This window comes from Cherax quadricarinatus, unplaced genomic scaffold, assembly GCF_038502225.1.
Source record: "Cherax quadricarinatus isolate ZL_2023a unplaced genomic scaffold, ASM3850222v1 Contig103, whole genome shotgun sequence".
Taxonomy (NCBI): Eukaryota; Metazoa; Arthropoda; class Malacostraca; order Decapoda; family Parastacidae; genus Cherax; species Cherax quadricarinatus.
In genome coordinates, this window is record NW_027195129.1 from 112,805 (window position 1) to 135,738 (window position 22,934).

General features: G+C 38.9%; 1 protein-coding gene across 4 annotated transcripts in view; it reads right to left on the reverse strand.

Annotated features, from left to right (window-relative positions):
• Positions 1–4,666: 4,666 nt before the first annotated feature.
• Positions 4,667–22,934, reverse strand: part of LOC128694780 (UPF0696 protein C11orf68 homolog) — a 213,308-nt gene continuing 195,040 nt past the window's right edge. For 3 of the 4 annotated variants that reach the window (XM_070080051.1, XM_070080049.1, XM_070080050.1), the window contains one exon: positions 4,667–10,805. In XM_070080051.1, the coding sequence (XP_069936152.1) occupies positions 7,420–8,415 (996 nt within the window). In that variant the 5' untranslated portion in view covers positions 8,416–10,805 and the 3' untranslated portion in view covers positions 4,667–7,419. The remainder of the gene's footprint in view (positions 10,806–22,934) is intronic. The other variant, XM_070080052.1, reaches the window with a different exon arrangement.

Consider the following 22,934-nt stretch of genomic DNA (forward strand, 5'->3'; position numbering starts at 1 on the left):
GGGGTGTTAATGTTGCAGTTTAAAAACTGTAGTGTAAAGCACCCTTCTGGCAAGACAGTGATGGAGTGAATGATGGTGAAAGTTTTTCTTTTTCGGGCCACCCTGCCTTGGTGGGAATCGGCCAGTGTGATAATAAAAAAAAAAAAAAAAATGGGGCAAACTCTTCTGCACAACCAATTACAGTTGGTGTCCCACAGGGAAGTGTCCTTGGCCCTCTTCTCTTTCTCCTATACATAAATGACCTACCAAATGCTTCGCAATTACTCAAACCCACACTATTTGCAGATGACACTACATACGTCTTCTCCCACCCGAGCCCAGTCACGCTAGCCAATACTGTAAATACCGAATTACAGAAAATATCTACCTGGATGAGGACTAACAAACTTACACTAAACATTGACAAAACCTACTTCATTCAGTTTGGTAACAGAGCTACAGATGTCCCTCTTAACATAATGATAAACGGATCACCTATCACAAAGCTAACAGAGGGAAAATTCTTAGGAATCCACCTTGATAATAGACTCAAATTTCATACACATATACAACAAATTTCTAAGAAAATTTCCAAGACTGCAGGCATACTATCGAAGATACGGTACTATGCTCCACAGTCAGCCCTCCTGGCCCTATATCACTCTCTTATTTACCCCTATCTTACCTATGGAATTTGTGCATGGGGCTCAACAACAAGTAACCATCTCAGACCACTAATTACCCAACAAAAGGCTGCAGTTAGAATGATAACAAATTCTCACTACAGGCAGCACACTCCACCAATATTCAATACACTAAACCTACTCACCATACAAAACATCCATACTTATTACTGCACCTATTACATACATAGAACACTTAACTCTGATATTAACCCTCCCCTCAAACATCTCCTTGCCAACCTCAACAGAACACATGACCATAACACAAGGCACAGATCACTCTTTGATGTTCGTCGTGTCCATCTCACACTATGCAAAAACTCAATGCACATAAAAGGCCCTAAAATCTGGAATTCATTACCTGTAAATATAAAAGAAACACTACCTGTTTATAAATTCAAGTCTCTTCTCAAAGATCACTTACTCACCCAAAATCAAATAAATACTGAATAACTGAACCTTATAAATTGTATATCTTAAATGTTTCTCACAATTATATCACATAAATGTTAAACCTAAAACCCAATCTAACTTTATTATTTTTTAAATACACTACCTAACAGAATACTCCATTCTACTGAATGTACAACAATGCATGCAACCATATGACCTGTCTTTGTAATACTCACTTGTGCTTTATAGTAATCTGTTTACATTAATGTTTTATCACTGATTTCATCATTGCTTAGTTAATCTTAAGTTAATTTTAAGCCAGCCCGTAATGCTATGCATAGTATAAGTGGCTTTGGCATGCTGCTCTTATCTGTATTTTTTTGTACCTCTGTATGTGTGCTCAAATTGTTAATAAATAAATAAATAAATAAATAAATAGATTCAACACCAGATATTTCACATATATATCAATTGACATTCATTGTTCGCTTTGTCGACTCCAGTGGTAAGCCTATAGAGCGCTTTATAAAATTCATTCCTCTTTCAGGCCATGATGGAGAAACAATGATGAATGTAGTACTGGATACTCTGCTTGAACATGATCTCTCTATTATGGACTGCCGTGGCCAGAGCTACGACAATGCAAGTAACATGTTGGGTAAATAAACTGTATAATGGATTGCAAGCCCGTATCAAGCAAATCAACCCACTTGCTGAATATGTGCCCTGCTCAGCACATTCTCTTAATCTTGTTGGGTCATGTGCTGCGGAGTGTTGTGTCACTGCAGTTTCATTTTTTGGACTTTTACAAGCACTCTTTAATTTTTTCTCTGCTTCAACGCATTGGTGGAGTATACTCAAGTCAACCATTCATGGAGATGTCATCAAATCATTATCAACAACAAGGTGGTCAGCGCAGCATGATGCAACACATGCTTTGAAAGACAGCTTTGCTGAAATACGTTCTGCTTTGATCCAAATAGCAGAGGATGAAGACCAGACAGCAACTACAAGAAACGAAGCAGCCAGCTTAGCATCAAAATTGGAAGATTTTGAATTGGCCTTACTCTGTGTGCTTTGGGACTGTATACTGGAACGGTTAAATGCCACGAACAAGACACTTCAGAAAATTGAAATTGAAATGGCTACTTGTGCTAACCTCTATGCAGGCTTAGTGGAATTTGTAAGCTCACTTCGCAATGATGAAGCTTTTGAAATGTTTGAAGAGAAAGCTAAACTGCTGGTGAAAGACTACAGTTACCGGGCTGATCATCAGCGGTCAAGGAAGAGGAAACGCAATTTTGAAGAGCCAGACAATGAAATTGTGTTGCTACCAAGGCAGATATGTAAGACAGCTACATACTTCATCATTCTGGATTCACTGATTACAGAATTGGTGAAAAGAAAAGAAATCTACCCGAATCTCAATGACCTGTTTGGATTTCTGTTCAAAATTACTACTATGCCAGATGCAGAATTAAGAGAAGCTGCATTAAAGTTGCAACAACACCTTTCAGCAGATGTTCAGGACACATTTGTTGAAGAAATAGTTCATTTTTCTGGGTATATGAATCAGATTAAAGCTCCACCTGAAAAATGTGCACCCTCAGCTGCTTTGAAACATTTAAGAAATACAGGTATCTCAGAAACCTTCCCTAATGTTGACATAGTGTATCGCCTTTATCTAACACTTCCAGCTACTAACTGTGAAGGAGAACGTTCATTTTCTGTTTTGAAAAGAGTGAAAAACCAGCTCCGTTCAACAATGAGCCAAGACAAATTGTGTAACCTAGCCTTGTTGACCATTGAGTCTGATCTAACAATAAATATTGATTTTCAGAATATAATTGATGATTTTGCCAATATGAAATCCAGAAAAAAGTTTATTTAAGAAGTGCCTGTGAATATAAACAATTCTTTACTTTCTTGAGTTTATATGATTTGATAGTCTTATGCATGATGCAATGATAACAATAATGGTCAGTGATTTATAAAGGGAATAATAGTGCTGTAGTGGTTATGCTGAATATAATAGGTACATGATGTCACTACTTTAATAGCCTAATCTAGTAATACTATGCTGTCTGAGTTTATTCTCTTTAAAATGCATGATTTAACAAGATAGTTATAATGGCTGTTGGTAAATGGTTTTGGTTGTCTTGATGTACTTTCCCTATTAAATTTAATCTAAATAGCCAGAATGTATTTAATTAGACCTTAAACAGGCTCACACCGACCCCCCCCACCCCCAAGCTGGAAGGGGTAGCTTCGCTTACCCGTAACTCAAAGGGGCCCCGCCAATCTGAATAGCCTAGGGCCAGGAGACTTCTTAATCCGGCCCTGATCATCCTGCTCTAAAACCATGCTGGTTCGGGTTATGTTGGTTGTGCTGGTCCATGAAATTTGTAACCTGCCGTCTCATCACTCTTTCGAAGATTTTTATGATGTGAGAGGTTAGGGCTACTGGTCTGTAATTTTTAGCTAGCGTTCTACTACCTCCCTTATGCAAAGGAGCTGTGTCTGCACTCTTTAAGGCCTCCGGTATTTCACCTAGATCTAAGCTCTTTCTCCAAAGAATACTGAGGGCTCGTGCTAGTGGTACTTTGCACTTCTTTATAAATAGACCATTCCATGAATCTGGTCCAGGTGCTGAGTGAGTGGGCATGTTTTCCATTTCTTTTTCGAAATCTATAGGATTTGTACTAATGTCAGTTAGTTGGTCTGCGCAGCCTTCTTCTGGAGTGAAAAATATTTCTGCATTTTCTACCTTGCTGTCATTTAGTGGGTTGCTGAACACCGACTCATACTGTTCTTTTAGCCTTTAAACGGTCCAAATGTATATATACATTCACTCGCGTAGCGCCCCGAATATTTTGAAAAATATAAATATAGTTTTTTTATTGAAAAAAAAAGAGGACATTTTTCTAAGTATTATAGGATAAAAAATTTTTTTTAGGGTCAGTATATACCAAGATATGAGGCCCAGAAGTTGGCAATGGATGCTCACTTGACAGCAACAGCAAGTCCTGCAGCTTGCAGAAGTGTTGCCGATATACCTTTTTTCTATTTTTCATATTATTTTATGTAACTTTTATGCTCTGATAATTACAATTTATAGTAGTTCTTGTCATTTCATAACCAATCTTTGTTCTGACACTAGTATTAGGTACTGAAATTGTACTCACATTGTCACAAACACACTGACAGGTGGACATTTACACCTGCCTTGGTCACTTACTGTCTTGGAATATATACAAAGTATTTATAGGTCCCAGCAATGTTTTGAGGAGGAGGAGGAGGAGATGGAGGAGATGGAGATGGAGGAGATGGAGGAGATGGAGGAGATGGAGATGGAGGAGATGGAGGAGATGGAGGAGATGGAGGAGGAGGAGGAGATGGAGGAGATGGAGATGGAGATGGTGGAGGAGGAGATGGAGGAGATGGAGATGGAGGAGGAGGAGGAGGAGGAGGAGGAGGAGGAGATGGAGGAGGAGGAAATGGAGGAGGAGGAGGAGATGGAGGAGGAGGAGGAGATAGAGGAGGAGGAGGAGATAGAGGAGGAGGAGGAGATGGAGGAGGAGGAGATGGAGGAGGAGGAGGAGGAGGAGATGGAGGAGGAGGAGGAGGAGGAGGAGGAGGAGGAGGAGGAGGAGGAGGAGGAGGAGGAGTAGGAGATGGAGGAGGAGGAGGAGATGGAGGAGGAGGAGATGGAGGATAATAATAATAAAAATAATAATAATAATAATGATAATAATAATAATAATAATAATAATAATAATAATAATAATAATAATAATAATATGTAATAATAATAATATGTAATAATAAGTTGCCTTGAAGCATGAAAAACAAAGTCCACCCTTGACAGTGACGTGACAAGATGAGATAACATATGATAAGAGCTGACATCTGATGAGCATACACGAGGGTGGGGGAGGGTGCAGCTGATAAGAAAATATTAGACGGCCATCCCCTTGCTTTGTTTTCGCTGGTACACAAATATTTCTGTCTGTCTATTTGTCTATCAAGCTCCCTGTCTATCTGTCTATCCGTCTAGCTCTCTGTCTCAGAGAGAGCCACAAGACTGCGTCATCACCTTTACTCACATCTTCAAGCAGAGTATAGCACTTTGTCTGGATTTTTGGGTTATCCTAGGTAATTTATACTACGTATACTTGTATTTATGTGTACCTGTGAGACAGATAGACAAAGACAGATTGAAAGAGATAGACAGAGACAGATAGACAAAGCCAGAGACAGACATACAGACAAAGATAGACAGACACAGATAGACAAAGACAGAGACAGATAGACAGAGAGAGATAGACAGAGATAGACAAAGACAGAGACAGAGACAGATAGAGACAGATAGACAGAGACAGATAGAGACAGATAGACAGAGACAGATACACAGAGATCGACAGACCCTAAACTTGGGATTAACATCACTTTCCTCTTAAAAGAGAAGTGTTAATATGACATTACATCGGTAAATCCTTTGTGTTTGCTGCACTGTTTACTCTAGCTGGTGCTCAATTTAACTGGCGCTCCCACAAGGTACTAAGTGGTCCCAGATTTTTTTAATACTGTGCACACCGAGTGTTAAGACCAGTTATATGCTGACCAGGCATTTCAGGCCAGTCGTGCCAAATTTGGAGGCAGGAAAAATAAAATGTATATTCGTTTGGGGCGCTACGCGTAATTGGACCATTTAGGGGTTAGGATTTCACTCATTTCCTGTTCGTCGTCAGTATACAAGTCTCCTCCCAGTAGTGGTTCAATTCTACAGGTATTTTTTAGCTTGGATTTTGCGTAGGAATAGAAATATTTTGGGTTTCTTGCAATATCCTGTATGGCCCTTTGTTCCCTTTGTACTTCTTCTGTGAGGCATAACATCCTAAGTTTTTGCTCTAATTCAGTGATCTCTCTGCTAAGTCTATCTTTCCTCTGTTGAGGCATATTTGTGTTTTTAAGCAGTTCAGTAACCTGTTTTCTTCTTCTATACCATCTCCTACGCTCTCTCTCTATATCTGATCTTCTTCTGGGTTTCTGCAATGGTACATGTTTCATACATAACCCAGGGCAACATGGGTTTAGAACAGGTCGCTCCTGTCTGTTTCAACTATTGGATCACTACGACAAGGTCCTTGATGCACTAGAAGACAAAAAGAATGCAGATGTAATATATACAGACTTTGCAAAAGCCTTCGACAAGTGTGACCATGGTGTAATAGCGCACAAAATGAGTGCTAAAGGAATAACAGGAAAAGTCGGTCAATGGATCTATAATTTCCTCACTAACAGAACACAGAGAGTAGTAGTCAACAGAGTAAAGTCCGAGGCAGCTACGGTGAAAAGCTCTGTTCCACAAGGCACAGTACTCGCTCCCATCTTGTTCCTCATCCTCATATCTGACATAGACAAGGATGTCAGCCACAGCACCGTGTCTTCCTTTGCAGATGACACCCGAATCTGCATGACAGTGTCTTCCATAGCAGACACTGCAAGGCTCCAGGCAGACATCAACCAAATCTTTCAGTGGGCTGCAGAAAACAATATGAAGTTCAACGATGAGAAATTTCAATTACTCAGATATAGTAAACACGAGGAAATTAAATCTTCATCAGAGTACAAAACAAATTCTGGCCACAAAATAGAGCGAAACACCAACGTCAAAGACCTGGGAGTGATCGTGTCGGAGGATCTCAACTTCAAGGACCATAACATTGTATCAATTGCATCTGCTAGAAAAATGACAGGATGGATAATGAGAACCTTCAAAACTAGGGAGGCCAAGCCCATGATGACACTCTTCAGGTCACTTGTTCTGTCTAGGCTGGAATATTGCTGCACACTAACAGCACCTTTCAAGGCAGGTGAAATTGCTGACCTAGAAAATGTACAGAGAACCTTCACGGCGCGCATAACGGAGATAAAACACCTCAATTACTGGGAGCGCTTGAGGTACCTAAACCTGTATTCCCTGGAACACAGGCGGGAGAGATACATGGTTACATACACCTGGAAAATCCTAGAGGGACTAGTACCGAACTTGCACACGAAAATCACTCACTACGAAAGCAAAAGACTTGGCAGACGATGCAACATCCCCCCAATGAAAAGCAGGGGTGTCACTAGCACGTTAAGAGATCATACAATAAGTGTCAGGGGCCCGAGACTGTTCAACTGCCTCCCAGCATACATAAGGGGGATTACCAACAGACCCCTGGCAGTCTTCAAGCTGGCACTGGACAAGCACCTAAAGTCGGTTCCTGACCAGCCGGGCTGTGGCTCGTACGTTGGTTTGCGTGCAGCCAGCAGTAACAGCCTGGTTGATCAGGCTCTGATCCACCAGGAGGCCTGGTCACAGACCGGGCCGCGGGGGCGTTGACCCCCGGAACTCTCTCCAGGTAAACTCCAGGTCCAGGTATGCTTCTCTATTCAGCTTCTCTAGGCACTGGTGGGGATTTAGGTTGCTCATGTCTGATTCCCAGGGTATGTCTGATAGCTCTTGGTGTATTTTTTCCCAGTCAATTCTATGGTTGTTAAAATTAAACTTACTGAACATCCCATCTCTAACTTTAGCAATGCAGTTTCCTACCCCTGAGTTAATACTAGTTTGAACCTCTATGATGTTATGATCACAGTAAATAGTTTTGGAAACTGTTATGTCTCTGATCAGTTCCTCGTTGCTTGTGAATATCAAATCCAGGGTATTTTCATTTCTAGTGGGATCAATTACCTGTTGGTTTAAAGAGTACCTTTCACAAAGCCTCATTAGTTCCCTGGTATGTACCTGTTGAGCCAGGGTGCTTCCCGGGGATATTTCTGGTATAACATTACCTTGTGCCATCTTCCATTTTACACGAGGGAGATTAAAATCTCCAAGGAGTAAAATATTTGGTGTAGGATTTTCTAGCCTATCCAGATAGCTATCTATCTTACTTAACTGATCTGTGAATTCCTCAGCAGTTGCCAATGCTGGTTTGTATACTAGGATAATTACCAAATTCCTATTTTCAACATTAATGCCTAGAATTTCTACTATATCATTCATACAATTCAGAACTTCTGCCCAACAGAAAGTATCCTTTATATAGATCCCTACTCCTCCCTGTGACGTATTAAATCTATCACATCTATACATGTTGTAGTTTTCTATCTTTATCTCTCCGTCCAAAACATCCCTTGTATGTGTTTCTGTAAATGCTCCAAACATGGCATTCGCTTCTGTTAGGAGCCCACTGACATAACTAACTTTGTCATTTTTATTTGATTTCAAACCCTGTATATTTGCAAATATTAAGCAGGAATTACCAAGTGGGATGTTTTGTCTCACTTTGTGTTTCATTAGTACCATTGGTGGTGTACTACCTGGAATGTCCCTGGTATACCCATCAATTACACAACCCAGGGCAACATGGGTTTAGAGCAGGTCATAACTTCCTGTCGCAACAACTGGACCACTATAACAAAGTCCTGGATGCTGTAGAGGATAAACAAAATATAGATGCAGTATACACAGACTGCAAAACCCTTCAACAAGTGTGACCATGGTGTAATAGCACATAAAATGTGTGATACAGGAATAACAGGAAAAGTTAGTAGATAGATCTACAATTCCTTACAAACAGAACAGAAAAAGTAATAGTAAAGAGAATAAAGTCTGAGGCAGCTATGGTAAAAAGCTCCCATCCTATTCCTCATCCTCATATCTGACATAGACAGAGATGTAAGCCATAGCTTCATGTCTTGCTTTGTGGACATCAACCAAATCTTCAAATGGGCCACTCAAAACAATATGAAGTTCAATGAAGAGAAATTTCAACTACTCAGATATAGAAAACTTGAGGAAATTAAAACTGTATCAGGGTATACAACAAATTCTAACCCAACAATAGAATGAAAAAGTAATGTGAAGGATCTGGGAGTGATAATGCCAGAGGATCTCACCGTCAAAGACCACAACAATGTATCTACCACATCTCCTAGGAAAATGACAGGATGGACAATGAGAACCTTCAAAACTTGGGACTCCAAGCCCATGATGAGTCTCTTCAAATTGCTTGTTCTCTCTAGACTGGAATATTGCTCTACACTAACTACCCCCTTCAAGGCAGGAGAAATTATTGACCCAGAGAGTGTACAAAGAACATACCATGATAAGGCACCTAAATTACTGGGAACAGCTGATGTCCCTTGATTTGTATTCCCTGGAATGCAGGCGAGAGAGATGCATGATAATATACACTTGGAAAATCCTAGAGGGATTAGTACCAAACTTGCACACGAAAATCACTCCCTATGAAACAAAAGACACAGCAGGAGATCCAATATTTCCCCAATGAAAACCAGGGGCACCACAAGTACACTGAGAAACAAAATAAGTATCTGGGGTCCAAGACTGTTTAACTGCCTCCCAGCATACATAAGGGAGATTATCAAAAGGCCTCTGGCTGTCTTCAAGAAGGCAATGGACAGTTACCTAAAGTCAGTACCTGACTAGCGAGGCTGTGGTTTGTTCGTCAGTTTCTGTGCGGACAGCAGGAACAGCCTTGTTGATCATACCCTGATCCACCATGAAGCCTGGTCTCAGACTGAGCCATGGGGGCATTGACCCCCAAAACCCTCTCCAGGTATACTCCAAATAAGACCGAATTTGCCAGTATCATTATCATCACCATGTAGCACGAGTTGGGCTCTGTCTCAAGTCATAATGTGTGCATTTTGTTCCTACAGAACAAGGAGCATTGAAGCTAGCAAACTCTTGCCCACATTCTCCTGTATCAGAAGCCAGCACTTGACCTGACCCATGCAGCAGCACAAGTCACATGATCCATGTCTTCACCTCACTCTTCACATAACCAGACAGTCAGTGTGTGACCTCATCTATGTGGAATCACAAACTATAATGCATGAACTAAGTCCTAATCTCACTTCACCTGATCAGAAGGACTATATAGAATGTAGTTTACATGTTTTATGTACAACTTAATAGAGGTTACCTTGATAAAATTTTGGTTATATAAAAACATGCAATGTTTTGTTTGTCATCTGTTATCTACAATACCATCTGGTTGTTTTTAATGAAAACTTAGACTGGATGTCAATACATAATTATCACTGATTTTCCCTAAACAAATGTTTGGGGAAATTTCCTTTAGAAATCAATTACAGTTTAGCTAAGCCAAAACTTAATATTAAAGAGTCCGTGGGAAGGTTTCAGTTGTAGTAATTTTTGACTCCTCGGCCAAGATATCATAAACACTCTTATAAATTGTTGGACAGAGGTTCCATCTGTTATTTCTATATATACCAATGTGTGTGTACACATCTGGCTTGTAACTCAAACCACATTTTAAGCCAATATTTCGTATGCCTTTTTCTAAAAGGCACACTTCCTGTTTATTAGTGAAATCGCTGTTGTAAACACAAATCACTTGCTTCCTCTCATCTGGAGAAACAGCACTTATTTTTGCAGTATTTGAGGGTATCTGTCCTCCTACAATTCCCTTTACTATGAGCTTCCAAAAAAAATCTGCTTTTCCACCTACATCTGCATGCACCATCCACTTGCCACTAGTAACTGAGAACATTTTTGCCAGCTTACTTATTTCTTGTAAATTAACTTGTCTTCCTGACTCTTCCAGAGTATTCCATGCCTCCAAGAGATTCTCCACATCACATACAGATTTTTCTGTATCATCAACATTGTAACCTCTGACCCAAATCCATTCAATTCCATCGTCTCTGAAAGTTATTAAATACACATTGTTAGAAAGTAATTTTAATATTAATTTATATATTATATACAGTATTAGTTTTCCATACTGTGCTGCATTCCTATTACCTAAGAAAATCATATAAAGTAGGGCCCCACTTATATGGCAGGTTAGGTTCCAGGCTACTGCTGGAAAGCGGACATCATAGATTGGGCCGCGGGGGCGTTGACCCCCGAAACCCACTCCAGGTACAAATGCATATAAATGCCATATAACAAGTTTACACTAACACATTAAATTAGCAATAGAACTAGACATTAAAAACAATAAAAAGTAAAATACACACACATTACACTCAATACTTACCTTAAAATATTTGTAGTCTTAGGGTGAGAGGTGAGTAGTATTTATTGTAAAAAGTCAGGTGTGGGAGGTATGGTAGCCAGCCAGACCACCTCACCCACATGTAATATACTACGACAATTAAAGTGCCCCAGAGCAGTAAAATGCAAATACAGTACATTCATTATTTACCTTAAAATATTTGTAGTCTTATTGTAGGGTGTGAGGTGAGTAGTACAGTGGACCCCCACATACCGTTGGCATCGCATACCGTTTATTCCGCATACCGCTCACTTTAATCGCAAAAATTTTGCCTCGCATACCGCTCAAAAACCCGCTCACCGCTGTTCGTCCGAGACACGTCCAATGTGCGCCTTAGCCAGCCTCACATGTTCCGCCGGTGGCATTGTTTACCAGCCAGCCTCCGCGGTAGCATCCAAGCATACAATCGTAACATTTCGTATTATTACAGTGTTTTTGGTGATTTTATCTGGAAAATAAGTGACCATGGGCCCCAAGAAAGCTTCTAGTGCCAACCCTACAGCAATAAGGGTGAGAATTACTATAGAGATGAAGAAAAAGATCATTGATAAGTATGAAAGTGGAGTGCGTGTCTCCGAGCTGGCCAGGTTGTATAATGAACCCCAATCAACCATCGCTACTATTGGTGGTACAGCTGCTGCTGCTGCTGCACTGTTAGCTGCTGCTGCTGCTGTAGCATCATCTGCTGCTGCTGTAGCATCGTCTGCTGCTGCTGTAGCACTGTCAGCTGCTGCTGCTGTTGTAGCATCGTCTGCTGCTGCTGTAGCATCGTCTGCTGCTGCTGTAGCATCGTCTGCTGCTGCTGTAGCATCGTCTGCTGCTGCTGTAGCATCGTCTGCTGCTGCTGTAGCACTGTCAGCTGCTGCTGCTGCTGTAGCATCGTCTGCTGCTGCTGCAGCATCGTCTGCTGCTGCTGTAGCATCGTCTGCTGCTGCTGTAGCATCGTCTGCTGCTGCTGTAGCATCGTCTGCTGCTACTGTAGCATCGTCTGCTGCTGCTGTAGCACTGTCAGCTGCTGCTGCTGTAGCATCGTCTGCTGCTGCTGCTGCTGTAGCATCGTCTGCTGCTGCTGTAGCATCGTCTGCTGCTGCTGTAGCACTGTTGTTGGTGTGGCTTATTGAGAATATACCAAGAAACAATTAACCCCAGAGGATTTTCCACCCAGGATAACCCAAAAAAGTCAGTGTCATCGAAGACTGTCGAACTTATTTCCATTGGGGTCCTTAATCTTGTCTCCCAGGATGCAACCCACACCAGTCGACTAACACCCAGGTGAACAGGGAAAAATGCCTGGAACTAGTGCTCATATTGGTGAATTTAAAGCCAGCAAAGGTTGGTTTGAGAGATTTAAGAATCGTAGTGACATACACAGTGTGATAAGGCCTGTTCTGGAAGAAAATGCCAAACAGAACCTACAGTACTCAGGAGGAAAAGGCACTCCCAGGACACAGTGTCTCATCAGTCATTGCTGCATCTTCAATAAAGGTAAGTGTCATTTATTCTTCATTTAGTAGACTAGTACATGCACAATATATACTGTGCATGTACTACTCTACTATTGTGCATGTATCCTTCTCTTTGTGTGTAGGAAAATGTATATTTCATGTGGTAAAATTTTTTTTTTCATACTTTTGGGTGTCTTGCACGGATTAATTTGATTTCCATTATTTCTTATGGGGAAAATTCATTCGCATACCGATTATTTCGCATACCAATGAGCCCTCTTGCACGGATTAAAATCGGTATGCAGGGGTCCACTGTATTTATTTGTAAGAAGTCAGGTGAGAGATGTATGGTAGCCAGCCACGACACCCCACCCACTCGCAATATACTATGACATTTAGAGCGCAAAAGAGCAAGAAAATGCACATACAGTACACTTATTACTTAATGGAGGGTGAGAGGTGAGTAAATGAGGTAAAACGAATTAGCAAGAAAGAGAAAATGAGTAAATGAGAGAGAAGAGAGATGCAGAGAATGTAAACAAACAGATGAACGCATCTGGTTTTGGTTCATACATATTCATCTACACCTATCGTCTCATATTTATGTTAATTTATTCTACTGTGGAGTGCATTTATCATGTTTATGTCATGTAGCGTGTTTATTATATAATTTTGAAAAAATGTCATAGATGGATTAATGAAAATGTTTATATTAATATAATGTACAACATTTAACTCTATCAGGGCCTGTGCCGTAGTTCTACGGCTCTGAGTTATGGGTCCAAACCATAGAACTACGCCAAAATTCTAGTGGCCTCAAATTTAGATCAAGAAGGCTGGTAGTCCTACATCTAAGAGAATGGGTCTGTGTGGTCAGTGTGCGCATTATAGAAAAAATCTGGACGCCCACATAGCATTGTGGGAAGGCCGCCAAAGTAGCTTTGTTCACCATGCCTGGGGGCTGGGAAGCTGTCACTTCCCGGGCGAATTCTGACTCTCCTCTTCCCAACTTACTTTTCTAAGACCGATGGAACTGGATCTGAAGAGAAATTGTATGGTTTTGAACCATATGGCACAATGGTACCATATGGTACAATGGTACCATATCATACAATGGTACCATATGGTACAATGGTACCACATCATACAATGGTATCATATTGTACATTGGTAGCATATGGTACAGTGTATCATATGGTACATTATACCACATGGTACATTATACCATATGGTACATTATACCATATGGTACATTGTACCATATATTACAGGGTACAGGGACCCTTATGGAAATAAGTCTGTCTGGCTTTTTTGGGTTCTCCAAGCATATGCTGCTATGTAAGATAATCTATGTAATTTTATTTCTGTATACCTAAATAAACTTACTTACGACACCACATGTGCTTGAGTAAGTTTTTTCTCAGGAATACACAAATACAGTTACACACACATTATCATACATAGCAGCATATGTATAAAATCCAAGGATAACTCAAAAAAGTCAGGGTGACTTATTTCCATAGGGATCCCTGTAGCAGTACCATATGGTACCCTGTACCATATGGTAGCCTGCACCATATGGTACCCTGCACCATATGGTACCCTGCACCATATGGTACCCTGCACAATATGGTACCCTGCACCATATGGTACCCTGCACAATATGGTACCCTGCACCATATGGTACCCTGCACCATATGGTACCCTGCACCATATGGTACCCTGCACCATATGGTACCCTGCACCATATGGTACCCTGCTCAATATGGTACCCTGCACCATATGGTATCCTGTAACATTATACCCTGTACCACATGGTCAGTAGGAGGACTGAGTGTGTGAGTGAGGGACAAGTCACTGACTCAGCAGTTTCCAAGACAAAGTGTTGCATCATTCACCTCTAATAACATGTTGAGTGGCTGTACATTTGTAAATATATAACAGAACATTACTAATATACAACATTTTTGCATATTTTTTGTTGTAAACAATTATTGTAAATGAAATAATGATGAAAATATTAGTGTGTTTATTGTGTTGAATACAACAGTACCATATGGTACCAAATGGTACCATATGATACAATGTACCATATTGTATCATTGTACCATGTGGTACACTATACCATATGGTACCTTTGCACCATATGGCACCATTGTACCATATGGTAACAATGTTCAATATTGTACCATATGGTACTATTGTACCATATGGTACCATTGCACCCTATGGTACCATTGTACCATATGGTACTGTTGTATTCAACACAATAACTCTACTAATATTTTCATCATTATTTTGTTTACAATAAACTTGTAAACAAGTTTTGTAAGCAATATAATGATGAACAAATTTGTGCAGTTATTGTGTTGAATACAATGAGTGTACAATTATACATTACAGTGGACCCCCGGTTAACGATATTTTTTCACTCTGGAAGTATGTTCAGGTGCCAGTACTGACAGAATTTGTTCCCATAAGGAATATTGTGAAGTATATTAGTCCATTTCAGATCCCCAAACATACACGTACAAACGCACTTACATAAATACACGGCACGGCAGCGGCAGCGGCAGCAGCGACTTCCAAGCTCCGTACTTTTCTCCAACTACCAGAGCTACCAATGCTCCTATAATGACCTAGTTACAAGCAAAACTGCACTACCCAACGTAGCACCCAGAATGACCAAAGATTACCAACAGTGAAACCTACAAATCGAAAATAATAGAGATCAAAGGAAGACTGCACACAAACCGAAAGCAACACCCCGCTGCCAGCCGAACAACGTAACCCTAAGCTTTGTATACTACAACTTCTTCTTAACAACAACAATTCCTGTAGTATTATGAGGCGCAATCTAAGAGGAAACAGCACCAAGGCCAGCAAGAAAACACCGAAAAATCAACTATTCAACAAGTGTAGTCAGGAGGACGCCGGCCCAGCAACCACCCCACTCACCACAACTCAAGGCGACACCACAACAATAACAACAAACATGGCTGCCGCCAGCCCATCCTCCCCTCTCTTCCCCGGATTCAACCTACCAAGTAGTCTCTCAGGTATGACCAACGATCCAGATACCCTAAAGTCATGCATCTCCAACTTAGTTATTGAAAATATGAATCTTCGAGAGACGCTAACAAAACAAGACACCAGGATGACACAACTCGAAAACAAAATCCTCAGTCTTGAACAAAAGTTATCAACACCTGGAATGACTAACTGTGACAAGACCATCCAAACAGTCATAGATAGCCATACCCAACAAATAATATCTCTTAATACAAAGGTTGAAGAAGCAGTAAAACAATGGAAGAACAACTTAGATAACCAGTTCAGTGACTACTTTGCTCTCCAAGAAGATAAAACTGAGCAAGATAAACTATCGGATGCAGTAATAGTTAACAGTCCACTTTTTCCCAGTGATATGAACCAAACAAACAGTAAAGAAATTACTCTGCAGATCATAAAGGACCAAACTAGTGTTATTGTACCAGAGTCTGAAATAAAAGAAGCCAGGTTACTAGGATCCCATGGTAGAAAAAGTGTTATGCTTAGATTCCACTCACATGACAGGAAAAAAGACTTAATTATTGCATCTATTAAAGTAAAGAAAGAGGTATACATAAACGAGTGTCTTACCAAAAAACGTCAGAACCTCCTGTATAGAGTCAGAAAACTTAAGCGAGAGAATAATGATACAATACACCAATGCTTCACACGGGATGGGAAAATTCTAGTTAGGAAAACAATTGTAGGTCAACTGTACACAATCACGAACGAGAATGATCTATCACGATTTCTCAGGGATACTAATCTTACAGAGAATAACTAAACAATGTCCAACTTAAAAGCCTACGTAGTGTAGTGTATGTTTTGCTCCATTATTGTTCAAATTTCATTGTATAATCCCTTAGTAATTAAATATTCAACTACCTCATTTTGTAATTTTACTAGTAAGCATAAATCACCTTATGTGATTTTCTTATTTACTATTGTTCGCTTGAACATTAGCTGAATTGATACTTTCTCTGTCCATATTACTACCTCTTATTTTTTTAAATACTGTCAATTGATATTACTTACTAAAATTAATAAATATCATTTTTACTAAAATTTCTATTTACTCTTAACATTTTTGACATTTAATAACCATTACTTGTCTAATTACCTTTACCTGTTTTAATACCACATTTACTATCCTAGATTACTCTTAATTACCTTGTACTGCCATATAACCTCAAGTATAACTACCAGTGCAATATTGAATGAAATAAACATTACTTTTTCACTTTTTTGTAATCATTATTACTTACTAAAATTTTATTAAACACCATATTTACTACCAGTCAATTTTACTTTTGTACATTAAACATTATTTTATACTTCCCATAACATTTTGTTGCCAAATTTTCAAGTTTTTATATTCAACCCCAACCTTTGTATTATCCTTTGTACCTGTGTACCTGGGTACCTGTCTACCATCTTACTATCATATTATAACCAAGACATTACCATTGTGATTTTTTACTATTATTCTTTTGGTACTTTAATTGTGAATTTTATTTTGTCAATTTAAATCTATAGTTATAATCTTGATCTTGTCAACAACCTATACCAGACTCTAGTGCAATTGCAAGTACCATTTCAAATTGTATTTTTATATTATAAGTTTATATTATAATTCCTACCATCTGTCCATTTAACTTTGCTTACCATTACTTAATTTTAGTCCCTTATATATTTTCTCCTTTATTTTAGCTTTATATAACTATCCTAGTTTATATATCCACAATTGTTAAAATAATCAAGGTGCTATTCTCAGGTGCTAAAGTAGAATAAGTTCACAATTTTGCCATTATATTCCAAAGCTCATTTATTTGATTACCACTTTATTCTTCACCACAACCTATATTAGTCCCTTTTATTATAATTTTAAACTATAATTCTAACTTTAAAAAATTACCTTTATAGTACTACCTACTATCATATTCCCAAGCTCTATTATATGATCATCACTTTATTTGTATTAGTCCCTTAGCTCATTATTTTACATTTGTTAAATAATTCAGGTGCTCTTTTTTAGCTTAAGACTATTTACTTTGTTTTATACTTAATTCTAACTATAGATTCACTACAAATCTTATGATTACAAGCATTGATCCTGATACCAACCTCTTATTTAATGACTTAAATGAATCAAACAGTTACTGTAATTACTACACTGCAGAACAATCAAAGGCACTTCTCAGTGCCAACAACAACATAACTGTCTTTAACTACAATATCAGATCTTTAAGCAAGCATTACGATGACCTCATAGCATTACTAAATTCCTTACATGCCAATATGTCCATCATTACACTAACTGAAACCTGGCTAAAGCCTGATAGTACAGATGTCTATGCCATTCCTGGTTACACAGCCATACACAACTGTAGGCCAGACCAACAAGGGGGTGGCACAGCCATATACTACTCAGACCAACTAGAATGTATCACTAATACTTGCACAAGGGATGAACATGGGGAATATATAATAGCTAAATTCAAATATAAATACCTACAAAAACCTCTCACATTGATAAACATCTACAGAGTTCCACAGTCAAACATTAGCCAATTTAGTCAAAATCTAGGAAGTATGATAACTGATGCACGCATGAACAAAGATCACTTACTACTCTCAGGTGACTTCAATATAAATCTCCTGCAAGACCAGGACCCACACGTTACTGAATTCACAAACACAATGAGTAACTGTATGTTACTACCAACAGTAACAAAACCTACAAGAGTTACAGAGACTAGTGTTTCCCTACTTGACCACATCTGGACCAACACCATATCCCCTTTAACCCTTTGACTGTTTTCGACGTATAAATACGTCTTACGAGCCAATGTTTCTGACGTATATATACTCAATAATTCTAGCGGCTTCAAATCAAGTGGGAGAAAGCTGGTAGGCCCACATGTGAGAGAATGGGTCTGTGTGGTCAGTGTGCACCACATAAAAAAAATCCTGCAGCACACATTGCGTAATGAGAAAAAAAAAACTCTGATCGTTTTTTTGGAATAAAACGCCGACTTTGAGGTGTATTTTCGTATAGTATTTATCGTTGTATTCGCGTTTTCATGGTCTTAGGTGATAAAATGGAAAACATATTACAGAAATAGAGATGATTTTCATTACTTTTACGATGAAAACGACCTTGAAACTGAGCTCAAAGTAGCGGAAATGTTCGATTTTTACCAATGTTCAAGAGTACATAAATCACACCACACGTCCAATACACGTCAACTGGGGAGTCTAATATTCTTTCACTAGTGCACTGATATTATTTATACCATTTTTACAATAATGCAGTCGTCTGCATAACAGTAAATTTTGTATTTTTTTGTATGAATAAAAAATCAAAATAGAAAGCAATAATAATATAAGAGGGGCCTAGAGATGTGACTAATGAACAGAGCATATGTTATTTTAGTGCCACGAATGTCTACCTTGTTTATTCTGAACCCTATTTTGAAATTGGCATCTTTTTTATTTTGCGTGAAATTGGCCAAATTGCCAATTTCTGACCACCATATTGGGTAGTCCAAATTAGTAAATGGGAGGTTTCTTGTACTCAGCTGATAGATAAAATGGAGTTCTAAAGAAATAGCTATGAGTTTGGTCAACTGGAACAATGGAATTGGCTGAAAATTGGGCTCAAAGTCGGCGAAATCGCCGATACGCATATGTCGCCGAGACCGCTAACTTCGCGGGAGCATAATTCCACGAGTTTTCGACCAAATTTCGAACTTTTGGTGTCATTACCATCGGGAAAAGATTCTCTATCATTTCATAAGAAAAAATAATTTTTTTTTTTTTTTCAAAAATTGAGCGACACAGAATGACAGTTTCAGAGAGGGGCCTGAAACAGTCAAAGGGTTATAATCAGGCATAATTACAGATAATACCACAGACCACTACCCTACTTTCCTCATAACAACTCTTGGTAAACTACCCCAAGACACTACTAAAGTCACCTTCAGACTTCACAATGAGGCAGCCATTAATAACTTCACAACAGCATTAGCAAACATTGATTGGCACACTGAGCTAGAAATCTATACAGATATTGACGAATGTATTAATAATTTTCTAAAAAAGACCCAATACCTCTATAACAAGCACTGCCCTAAAAAAACTAAACAGATGACAGCAAAGAGACTGAACAGTCCCTGGCTAACACCCAGCATTCTCAAATCCATAAATACAAAACACCAATATGAAAAACAGTACAGAATGGGTCACATAACCAGAGACCAAACAAAACGTTACTCGTCAATCCTAACCAGCCTGATAAGAAGGGCAAAAAAATTGTATTATGAGAACAGATTATCCAACTTACGAGGTGATATAAAAAAGACCTGGAAAACCCTATCAGAAATTCTGGGAACAAAAAAGATATCACAAAATAGCGAAATAAAATTAGCAAAATCAGATGAACCCCAACTCCCACCAACAGAAACAGCAAACAGACTCAATGATTTCTTCTCCACTATAGGACAAAACCTTGCCAATAAAATCCCAAGCTCAGATACCCCACCAAATGACTACCTCACCGGCAACTACCCGAACACACTGTTCCTAGCTCCGACTAACCCATACGAAGTCTCCCTTATTATCAATGCACTAAAAAACAAGGCAGGAGATTTAAGTACCTTACCACCCTTTATATACAAAAAAGTGTCACAAGTGCTATCTCCAATCATTGCAACACTCTTTAACAAATCCATCGAATCCTCCACCTTCCCTACAGTACTCAAAATAGCAAGGGTCACCCCGATCCACAAAGGAGGAGACCAAACAGAGTTGAATAACTATAGGCCAATATCCAACTTACACCCTCTCTCAAAAATCTTCGAAAAATTAATTCATAAACGAATCTACTCCTACCTTATCTCCCAAAACATACTCAACCCCTGCCAATTTGGTTTCAGGCCTAATAAAAATACTAATGATGCTATTATACACATGCTAGAACATATATACACTGCAATAGAGAAAAAAGAAGTCCCACTGGGGATCTTCATTGACTTATGTAAAGCTTTTGATACAGTTGACCATGACTTGCTCCACGTAAAATTGTCACACTATGGTATAAGAGGGCACTCCCTCAACTACCTCAAGTCATACCTCAGCAACAGAAGCCAATATGTGTACGCAAATGGGGCAAACTCTTCTGCGCAACCAATTACAGTTGGTGTCCCACAGGGAAGTGTCCTTGGCCCTCTTCTCTTTCTCCTATACATAAATGACCTTCCAAATGCTTCGCAATTACTCAAACCCACACTATTTGCAGATGACACTACATACGTCTTCTCTCACCCGAGCCCAGTCACACTAGCCAATACTGTAAATACCGAATTACAGAAAATATCTACCTGGATGAGGACTAACAAACTTACACTAAACATTGACAAAACCTACTTCATTCAGTTTGGTAACAGAGCTACAGATGTCCCTCTTAACATAATGATAAACGGATCACCTATCACAAAGCTAACAGAGGGAAAATTCTTAGGAATCCACCTTGATAATAGACTCAAATTTCATACACATATACAACAAATTTCTAAGAAAATTTCCAAGACTGTAGGCATACTATCGAAGATACGGTACTATGTTCCACAGTCAGCCCTCCTGGCCCTATATCACTCTCTTATTTACCCCTATCTCACCTACGGAATTTGTGCATGGGGCTCAACAACAATTAACCATCTCAGACCACTAATTACCCAACAAAAGGCTGCAGTTAGAATGATAACAAATTCTCACTACAGGCAGCACACTCCACCAATATTCAATACACTAAACCTACTCACCATACAAAACATCCATACTTATTACTGCACCTATTACATACATAGAACACTTAACTCTGATATTAACCCTCCCCTCAAACATCTCCTTGCCAACCTCAACAGAACACATGACCATAACACAAGGCACAGATCACTCTTTGATGTTCCTCGTGTTCATCTCACACTATGCAAAAACTCAATGCACATAAAAGGCCCTAAAATCTGGAATTCATTACCTGTAAATATAAAAGAAACACTACCTGTTTATAAATTCAAGTCTCTACTCAAAGATCACTTACTCACCCAAAACCAAATAAATACTGAATAACTGAACCTTATAAATTGTATATCTTAAATGTTTCTCACAATTATATGACATAAATGTTAAACCTAAAACCGAATCTAACTTTATTATTTTTTTAAATACACTACCTAACAGAATCCTTCATATGACTGAATGCAACCATATGACCTGTCTTTGTTATACTCACTTGTGCTTTATAGTAATCTGTTTACATTAATGTTTTATCACTGACTTCATCATTGCTTAGTTAATCTTAAGTTAATTTTAAGCCAGCCCGTAATGCTATGCATAGTATAAGTGGCTTTGGCATGCTGCTCTTATCTGTATTTTTTTGTACCTCTGTATGTGTGCTCAAATTTATAATAAATAAATAAATAAAAAAAAAAAAACATAATTGGTCGCATTCGGAGGTGATCGTTATGCGGGGGTCCACTGTATACTGATGTCACAAGCCACAAAAGTTACTGGAAAAAAAATATTAGAAAAGAAAAGAAAAAAGTAACAAAAACCTAATATAAAATAATGCGACTTTACGGATGTCGCTGATGTTGCTGCCACCAGGTCATTGAGGGTCAACTTCACGCCTCTATATCTTTGTAACTACTGATCGAAACTTTTTTTTTTGGTTTTATTACCTACAGAAAATTATTATCTTTAATTCTATAAGAATTTTTTTTTTTTTTTTTAAATTCTTGGACCCTGGTGCACCCTCTGAGATTTGGCCTCTGGACACTGAAAGGGTTAATGTGCCTCAGAGTGGTTATTATTATTGTTAATATGGCATCCTCAGGACTAATAAGACACTCCTAGTGATTTTAATGTGAATTTGCATGCCAGCACAGTGTGTAAGTTTATTTAGGTACAGGTAAACATACGTATAATTATCAGAGAACAGTGGACCCCCAGATATCGTAGTCATTGGATGTCGTAATATTCAGAAATCGTAAAAAAAAATTCTCAAAATATTGGCTCGGTAATAGTCATTCATCCTGAATGTGTCTGCACGGCAACAGTAGCCCGACACTTAGTGTGCCACCGTTTATCAGCTAGTGAGCACAATCCCATGCATTTATACGATACATTTTGTATTATTCCATTCTTTTTAGTGCTTGCAACTGCTAAATAAGCCACCATGGGCCAAAAAAAGTTCCTAGTGCCAGCCATGAGAGAGA